We start from the raw sequence: 9,412 nt of genomic DNA, 5'->3' as shown, positions 1-9,412 counted from the left end.
CCATCTTCTCCTGGATGTCAGCCGCCCTCACCTCCCTGGGCCCCAGGACCCACCTCTCCTCCGTGCTCACCCTCACCCCACGGCCCCAGGACCATGGCACCAACCTCACCTGTCAGGTGCTGTTCCCTGCAGCTGCTGTGATGGTGGAAAGGACCATCCAGCTCAATGTCACCTGTGAGTGTGGGCCGGGAACACCTGGATGCCTGAGGGGTGGGGTCAGGGCGGAGCTAGGCGAGGGTGTTGGTAGCTAAGCAGGAAGGGAATCCCCTTGTCTGCGTCCCTGGGTCCCCGGGAAATGGCCCACCACCCACTCCTCCCTTGCCATGAATGCTCAGGCGGCCTCATTCTTCTGTCCAGACGCCCCACAGAACACAGCTGTCCGGATTGTCCAAGGAAACAGAACAGGTAAGAAAGAACCTCTTTTCTCAGGGGGCTGGGGTGGAAACCGGGGCTCCTCCAGAACAGCCCTACTTGGTTCTCAAGCTCCTGATGGCCAGGAACTAACTGCATGAGACACCTACAAGAAGCCAAACACTGAGTTCAGACAGGGGAGAGTGGGGGGTGCAGGTGGGGGTGGGGCGAGAGGCCTCCACAAACCTCCACTCCCTGAAGTTATTGTTTGTGCAGCATATACATCCCCGGCTCATTCCTCAGGTGTCCACCTCCTGGACGGTCCGGGCAGCTCCCAGGGAAATCATCTGGGCCTTGACTGCCGGCCTGCCGCCTGGATGCAGCTGGTCCCTTCCTCAGAGCGAGTGTGGACATCATAGAAGGAGAGAGACACCGGCTTCACCCAACTCATCTCTCTCCTCTCTGTATCTCTTTCCCCCCAAGCCCTGGAGACTCTGCAAAACACCTCATCTCTTGTCATCGGGGAGGGCCAGGCTCTGCGGCTGCTCTGTGCTGCTGCTAGCAATCCCCCTGCCCAGCTGAGCTGGTTCCGGGGGTCCCCCGCCCTGAGTGCCACCCCAGTCAGCATAACCCACACCCTGGAGCTGCCCCAAGTCCGGGCTGAGGAGGAAGGAGTCCTCACCTGCCAAGCTCAGAACTCGCTGGGCTCGCAGCACGTCTCCCTGCATCTCTCTGTGGTCTGTGAGTGCGGGGAACCCCCCCGGGCAGGGGGGGTGGGGGGAGCGCCTGCGGCCTGGGGAGCAGAGGCACCACTGACCTTGCCCCTCCCCCCCGCAGACCCGCCTCGGCTGCTCAGCCCCTCCTGCTCCTGGGAGGGCGAGGGGCTGCGCTGCACCTGCTCCTCCCGAGCCCGGCCGGCCCCCACCCTGCGCTGGCGGCTGGGGGAGGGGCTGCTGGAGGGGAACCACAGCAATGCCTCCGTGACCGTCACCTCCAGCTCCGCGGGGCCCTGGGCCAACAGCTCCTTGAGCCTCAAGGGGCCGCTGGGCTCCAACCTCAGACTCAGCTGCGAGGCCCGGAATGAGCACGGGGCCCAGAGCGCCATCCTGGTATTAAGCCCAGGTCTGGGGGCTGTGTGTGTGTGTGTGTGTGTGTGTGTGTGTTTGGGTGTGGGGACGGGGGCGGGGGTGATGCCTGGAGGAAGAGGAGCTTGATCCTTGCGCTACAGCCCTTGCTAGGGATGCTGCGACAAAGTCCCTCAAAATGGGCAGCTTAGACAACGGAGATTTACGGTCTCCCAGTTCTGGATAGGATCGAGGTGTCCACGGTCAGTCCCTTCTGAGACCGTGAGAACCTGTTCCGGCCTCTCCCCTGGCTTCTGGTGTTTGCTGGCAACCTTTGGTGCCTGGCAGCTTGTGCAAGCATCACCTCTTCTCCGCCTTCATGTTTACCTGGCATCCAAACGTCCAAGTCATATTGGGCGAGGGCCTACCCTAGCAATCCCATTTAACTTGATTACCTTTGTAAGAGCCCTGCTGTAAGTAAAGTCACATTGTGAGATACTGGGGGCCCAGGGGGTGTACCAGAGGGCTAGGCCTTCAGCATAAACATTTGGCAGAGGACACAATTCAGCCCCTAACAGCCCCAGAGAGATGGAGCTGGAAAGGGGAGGCACCCAAGGCCCTAAATGGAGCAGCTGGAGGCTTAAGATCTTTAGTCCCGAGGCCAGGGGAAGGGGCTGGTCCAGGACCCACAGGGCAATGGGGTATCACGTGATGGGTGGCAGATGCACTAAAGGGACACAGAAAGAGAAGTGGCCGGCTGGAGGATGCCACGTATCGGAACCGGAGCTTACACAGAACTCAACTTTTCTGCAGGTAAACCAGAACCCAGGGCCGGTAGGGTCCTGGGAGCAGTGGGGGGAGCTGGCTTCGTGATGCTGCTCCTTTCTCTCTGCCTTTATCTCATCTTCAGGTGAGAGTGGGTTCTGGGATGGAGGGAGAGGCCCGGAGTGGAAAGGACATGAGGTCATGGGATCTTAGAGAGTCCGAGCTAGGGGAACGTGGGCTTTTTGGATATTCCAGGAACCAGGGAAGGAGGCCGGGTGGTGGCATGAAGCCTCCCGTAACCAGCTGGGCCAAGCCTGGCTTCTCTTCCCAGCCCCTGGTCCAGCTCTTGGATTAGGGGAAGCCCTTGGAGACTGGACCCACATCCACCTACCCATTCTGTGCTCTTCGTGGGATGCAAGGGATGGTCTGTCTACTGCACACCCCAAATAACCAGTCTGAAGGGCCTGGGGCTGTTCCCTTAGGGTGAAGACCCTCAGGAGGAGAGCAGCCCAGCCAGTGCAAAGCATGGATTTGAATCCGGCCGGTGACGCAGGCTCTGGGGTGAGTGACAGACCTTGAGCTCCTGATCCCTTTTGGAAGTCACCCTCAGTGAATAATGGTGCTTGAGCATTTCCCTATTAACATCCAACACTCCTTGGAGTGCTACACGTGGTTATTTGAAATTATTGAATCCACTGCTCTAACGCTTCTGCTTCGGATGGAGGATGGCTAGAAGCCAGTTGCTTGTTGGGGAGTGTTTATGCCTCCTATGTCAGAATATCATATTCCCCTGGAATGTTAGCCTTTTTCTTGTGGTGTTCGTAACCCCAAAGGGTGATGGCCCTAACTTAGTCTGGGTCAGACCCACTGAGTAGGGAAGTTGAGGACTCGTCCCCTAGGGTAGAGACTGGGGTACCTCGAAGTCACATTTTGCACATCACTCCCGTTTTGCATATTTTACATCTACTGCTGTCAATGGTAGATAAATATCAACCTCATTTATTATATGCACTTTCCATATAATGAAACGCACCCATTTGAATATGAAGCAAAATGAATTTTAACAAATGTGTTTGCCCTGTAACCATGTTCTTGATCAAGATGTGGGACGTTTCTGGGGCATTTGGATGGCTCAGTTAGTTAAGCGTCTGACTCCTGGTTTCAGCTCAGGGAATGATCTCACAGTTCATAGGTTTGAGCCCCACATGGGGCTCTCTGCTATCAGATACTTGAGATTCTGTCTCTCTCTTTCTCTGCCCCTCCCCTGCTCTCTCTCTAACCTCTCTCAAAATAAGTAAATAAACTTTAAAAAATAAAACATTAAAAAAAAAAGATGTGGAACATTTCCATCATGTCCCCAAATTCCTTTGTTCCCCTGCCCAGTCAATTCAAACTTTCTAGCAGTCACTGATTTTTATCACTATGGATTAGTTTTGTCCCTTCTGGGACTTTATATAAAAAGACTAATGCAATATTACATGTATTCCTCCGATAACACAGGACCATTCATCAAAATAAGTGTACTTGAAAACTGACAGAACCGCAAGGAGAAATAGACATACTGACAATTACAGTTGATTATTTCAAACTCTTCTCTCAGTAACTGGTAGAACAAGAACACACACAATTTTTTTTAAGTTTATTTATTTCAAAAGGGAGAGAGATCAGGAGCCGAGGAGGAGCAGGGGGGCGGGGAGAGTGAGAATCCCAAGCAGACTCCATGTGGTCAGCACAGAGTCCACACTGGGGCTCGATCTTATAAACCATGAGATCCTGAACTATGCCAAAACCAAAAGTGGAACGCTTAACTGACTGAGTCGCCCAGGCGCCCACACACAAAATCATTTTAAAAGTTTAGTTTACGTAATTCCCTGTCTTGTTTTTCCTTGGTCACTCTTGGGGAACAGAACGCTTAACATTAGCTAAATCCCCATCTTGTCGGGAATCACGGCATATACCTTCCATTTCTTTACCTTCAAATTCTCAATATATATATATTTTTAAGTGAATGTCTCTTGTAGTCAGTACAGTATGGTGGTTCAAAGCATGGACTCTGGAGCTGGAGTCCTTCATTCAAATCTTATTTTTCCCAACTGACAAGCTGGGTGACCTTGGGCAGGTGGTGTCCCCTCTTTGACCTCTGTTTATTTTTGGTGACACAGGAATATTAAGAGTATAGACAGTAGTTATGAGAAGTGTCTAGAACAGTAGCTGGCATGGAGTAAGCCCAGCTTTCCTTACTACGGTCAGAATCATTACCTCCTCTGGCAAGTAAGTCCAAAGAGTGGGTTGTTGTGTGGCTCTTGTTTTATTCCTTGTTGTGTCCCCAGAGCCCAGAGAAATGCCCAACTGGTACCTCTTAATCCGAGAATTACTTCTCTTTCTCTCTGAGTAACTGTATGAGGCCCTTTTTCTTTCTTTTAAACTTAGTTATTTATTTTTGAGAGAGATAGAGCATGCAAGTGGGGGAGGGGCAGAGAGAGGGAGAGAGAGAATCCCAAGCAGACTCTGCACTGTCAGTGAGGAGCCCAAAGCAGGGCTCAGACTCACGAACTTCGAGATCATGACCTGATCTGAAACCAAAAGGTAGACTCCCAACCGACTGAGCAACCCGGGTGCCCCTGCGGGGGCTTGTTTCCTGGGGCTGTCGCCTGAAGGTGTCACAGCCGGGAGCAGGTGTGGGAGAGGGTGTCTGGTTACCACCTAGACTGCCGGACCTGACCTCTGCTCGTCTTCTAGAGCTTTCCAGAAACAGAAACCCCCCCCTGCCCTGCTTCGTATTTCAAAATATCTCCTATCCCAGACGTAGAACTTGGGATGTACTGGTTTCCTATTTGTTTAGTTAACTACCTCTCCTAGAAAACCAGAGGCTGTGGGGTGTCAGGAACTATCTTCTTTCTTTGCCCCTCCACACACAGCACCTCACACACTGGCTGGACAAAGGGTGGTACTAACATTAGAAAAAAATTTTTTGAATCCTGGTTCAGTGGTGATTTTATTCTATTCTATTCTATTCTATTCTATTCTATTCTATTCTATTCTATTCTATTCTATTCTATTTTAAGAGATTGGACAGAGGAGGGGCAGAGAGAGAGGGAGAGAAAGAATCTTAAGGAGGCTCTGTGCTGAGCACAGAGCTCACCAACACTGGACTCGGTCTAACGACCCTGAGATCATGACCTGAGCTGAAATCAAAATCTGATGCTTAGCTGACTGAGCCACCCAGGAGCCCCAATGGTGCATTTGGAACACTGTATATATGTAATCTCTCTTAGCCTTGGTTTTACTATTAGTGTGATGGATATGATAATAATATCTTCTCCCAGCCTTTTAAAAAAAATGTAGGGGCACTTGGGTGGCTCAGTTGGTTAAGCACCTGACTTTGACTTTGGTGCAGGTTGTGATCTCACAGTTCATGGGTTCCAGTCTCTCCTTGGGCTCTCTGCTGTCAGTGTGGAGCCCACTCTGTTCCCTTCTCTCTCTGCCCCTCCCCTGCTCTCATTCTCACAAAAATAAATATATTAAAAAATTAAAAATTAAAAAAAGTAATGCAGATAATGTAAACACTGACTAAGGGCTGGCCAATCTTAATTACTAAACATTCAAAAATAAGTGAATGAGTGAAGAGTTCCATCAGGGCCAATCCCCTCTGGCCTTGGCTGCTTCCCCCCAGATCCTACTGACTGGCTCCAAATCCCTCCTCTTCCTTCTGCTCAGGCGCATCAGCACCGGGTCCGGACAGAAGTGCCCGCAGACCCCCCGGCTCCTGCTGGGGCTAGCCCCGTTTTAAGAGAGGAACAGGAGCTCCACTATGCTTCCCTCCAGTTTTCCAAGAGGAAGCCTCAGACACAAGAAGACACCAACACCGAGTACTCGGAGATTAAGACACACAAGTGATTTTCTCATAGTTCTGGAGCCTGCAAGTCTGAGACCAACATGTCAGCAGAGGCCTCTCCCCTTGGCTTGTAGGTGGCCGTCTTCCCACTGTGAACTTACCCGGTCTTCCCTCTGTGTGTCTGTGTCTCAATTTCTTCTTTTTTTAATTTTTAAAAACATTTTTAACATTTATTTACTTTTGAGAGAGAGAATGCAAGCAGGGCAGAGGCAGAGAGAGAGAGAGAGGGACAGAGGATCCGAAGCAGGCTCTGACAGCAGAGAGCCCAATGCAGGGCCTGAATTCATGAACCGTGAGGTCATGACCTGGGCTGAAGTCAGAGACTGAACCAACTAAGCCACCCAGGCACCCCTCAATTTCTTCTCCTTAATCCAGATATGCTGGATTAAGGCCCACCCTCGTGACCTCATTTTATCTGAAATTGTCCCTTTAAAGACCCTACTCCTTCAGTCACCTTGAGAGCCCGGTCACATCCCTTCTGCCAGTTCCTTCCAGTTCCCTAGTGTCCTGGCATCTTGTCCAGCTTTCAACGGGACAGTAAGTACTGTGTCCTGGCCGGTCAGACACACCCACTACCTCCTCCCAGAAGAGAGCAGGACTTCTCCCTATGTTTTTGGAGAATGAAGGACAATATAAATAAATAAAAGACTACCTCCCCATATTAAAAAAAATTAATGTTTATTTATTTTTGAGAGAAGGAGACAGCATGAGCAGGGGAGGGGCAGAGAGAGAGAGGGAGACAGAATTGGAAGCAGACTGTGAGCTGTTCAGCACAGAGCCCGACTTGGGGCTCAAAGCCACAAACCACAAGATGATGACCTGAGCCAAAGTTGGACACCTAGCTGACTGAGCCACCCAGGCTCCCCTGCCTCCCCATATGTAAAAGAAACACAACTAAAACACAAGGATTCAGGGGCACCTGGGTGGCTCAGTGGGTTGAGTGTCCAACTCTTATTGTGGCTCAGGTCATGATCTCACCGTTTCATCAGTTTGAGCCCCACATCAGGCTCTGCACAGGAGCCTGCTTGAGATTCTCTCTCTCTTTCTCTCTCTGCCCCTCCCCTGCTCATGCTCTGTCTCTCCCAAAATTAAAAAAAAAAAACTTAAAAAAAGAAAGATTCTCTCCCTCTGCCCCTCTTTCCCACTTGTGAGTCTTCTCTCTCTCAAATAAAAAAAAATTGTTAATAAATTAAAAAAATAAAATGTAGGGGTGGCTGGGTGGCTCAGTTGGTTAAGCATCAGACTTCAGCTTGGGTCATGATCTCATGGTTCATAAGTTTGAGACCTGCGTTGGGCTCTGTGCTGACAGTGCAGACCCTGCTTGGGATTCTCTCTCTCTCCCTCTCTCTCTGCCCCTCACCCGCACGTTCCTTTGTCACAGCATGCTCCCAGCAGACCTGCCCCTGATCACGTACCTCCTGACCCCTGTCAGCTTTTATTTTCTCTAATGACTGTTTGAGTACATTTGAACAGGTGATATAGTCACGTGGACAGGTGCTTGTAATGCCCAGAAATAAGTCCTGAGAGGTTCAGTTCCCTCCTGGGAAGTGACTGGTGTCCGCAGGCTCTCTGAGCCTGGGGGTGTTGGACTAAAAGGATCCGAGGGGTCCCTTGCGATCAGTAGGGCAGACTGTCCGGTGCTTCTCTGTGAAGGTGCGCTGTCCCTTCGCACAGATGGGTTCTGTCTCTGGGTGCATCTGCTGCTAATGGGAAATCATGGCATTCGTTTTATTGCATTAACTGAAACGTTGCAATCAATAACCTCGTACCTACTTTCTGATGTGTGTGCCTTTGCCTTTGGGATAAATCCCTAAAAGTTAAGTAGCTGGGTCATTCGTTTGATTTTTTTGTTACTGAGGTATAGTGGACATATAACAACTTATTAGTTTCAGGTGTGTGAAATAATGATTGGACATTTGAATATGTTGCAAAATGATCACCACCGTAAATCTGCGAACATCATCATACATAGTTACAATTTTTTTTCTTGTTTTGAGGGCTTCAAGATCTATTCTCTTGGAACTTTCCAGTATGCAACACAGTATTGTTCATATAGTCACCTTGTTGTACATTACATCCCAAGATTTTATTTATTTTATAACTGGAAGTTTGGACCTCTTAAAGAAAATTTTTAATGTTTATTTTATTTTTGAAAGAGAGAAAGAGACAGAGCATGAGCAAGGGAGTGACAGAGAGAGAGGGAGATGCAGAATCTGAAGCAGGCTCCAGGCTCTGAGCTGTCTGCCCAGAGCCTGATGCAGGGCTCGAACCCATGAGCCATGAGACCATGACCTGAGCCAAAGTCAGATGCTTAATCAAGATACCCCAGTTTATACCTTGTTTTAATGTTTATTTATGGGGGGGGGGCAAAGGGAGAGAGGGAGAGAGAGAATCCCAAGGAAACTCTGCTCTGTTAGCAAAAAATATATACAGAGGACAGATGGGTGGTTACTGGCTGGGGGGGGAGGGGAAATAGGTGAAGGAGCTCAAAAGGTACCAACTTTCAGGCACCTGGGTGGCTACGTCAGTTAAACCTCTGACTCGATTTTGGCTCAGGTCATGGTTTCACAGTTTGTGAATTCAAGCCTTGCATCAGGCTCAGTGCTGACAGCTTGGAGCCTGGCTGGGAGTCTGTCTCCCTCTCTCTCTCTCTCTGCCTCTCCCCTGCTTGCTATCTTTCTCAAAAACAAAACAATAAGCTTAAAAAAAAGACATGATGTTTCCCATGATTTTCTGGAATGAAGAGTCATTTGCGTTTTTTGGGTTTTGGGCTTTGGGTTTTTTTGGCAACTGTCTGCTCATAGTCTTCGCTCAGTCTTCTTCTGGGTAACTTGACTGTCATAATTTATTCTTGGACATGTTGTTCAAGTCAGAAAAATCAACTGCTTCTATGTAATAGGAGTTGCAGCAACTTAACTTGGGATGCCACGGAGGTTTCTGTGGGCAGTCAGTGATTTTTCAGAGCTGAGGGATCCATTCACATCTATAGTCAACACTGATCGATCTTTTCTCTTACGGCTCTGCCTTTCCCACTTTGAGTTTAGTTTTATTTTTTTAAGTTTATTTATTTTTATTTTGAGAGAGAGTGAGGGGGGAGCAGCAGAGAGAGGGAGAGAGAGAGAATTCCAAGCAGGCTGCTCACTGTCAGCACAGAGCCTGATGTAGGGCTCAAAGTCCCGAACTTTGAGATCAAGACCTGAGCCCAAGTTGGTGGCTTAACCAACTGAGCCGCCAGGTCCCCCCCCACCACACACTCTGAGTTTGTAAAAACACACTGTCCACCTTTCCTCTTGTGAGGTCTTCTCTGAAGACCCTCCTCTGTCCCACTCTCCTTAGT

At 49.7% G+C, this 9,412-nt stretch overlaps 1 protein-coding gene across 9 annotated transcripts in view; it reads left to right on the top strand.

Moving 5' to 3' along the window:
* Positions 1-6,255, top strand: part of LOC115280511 (sialic acid-binding Ig-like lectin 5) — a 7,320-nt gene extending 1,065 nt beyond the window's left edge. The window contains exons 4-10 of one of the 9 annotated variants that reach the window (XM_029925482.1): positions 1-174; positions 358-405; positions 835-1,092; positions 1,189-1,473; positions 2,229-2,325; positions 2,663-2,741; positions 5,898-6,255. In XM_029925482.1, coding sequence (XP_029781342.1) covers positions 1-174; positions 358-405; positions 835-1,092; positions 1,189-1,473; positions 2,229-2,325; positions 2,663-2,741; positions 5,898-6,077 — 1,121 coding nt within the window. In that variant the 3' untranslated portion in view covers positions 6,078-6,255. Of the gene's footprint in view, positions 175-357; positions 406-834; positions 1,093-1,188; positions 1,474-2,228; positions 2,743-5,897 lie in introns of those variants that run through there. The other 8 variants (XM_029925480.1, XM_029925481.1, XR_003903809.1 and 5 more) reach the window with 8 other exon arrangements.
* The last annotated feature ends 3,157 nt before the right edge of the window (positions 6,256-9,412 follow it).

The sequence above is a fragment of the Suricata suricatta genome, chromosome 16 (assembly GCF_006229205.1).
Source record: "Suricata suricatta isolate VVHF042 chromosome 16, meerkat_22Aug2017_6uvM2_HiC, whole genome shotgun sequence".
In the NCBI taxonomy this organism is placed as follows: Eukaryota; Metazoa; Chordata; class Mammalia; order Carnivora; family Herpestidae; genus Suricata; species Suricata suricatta.
Note: the sequence above shows the minus strand (reverse complement) of the source record. Positions and strands in the feature narration are given on the sequence as shown.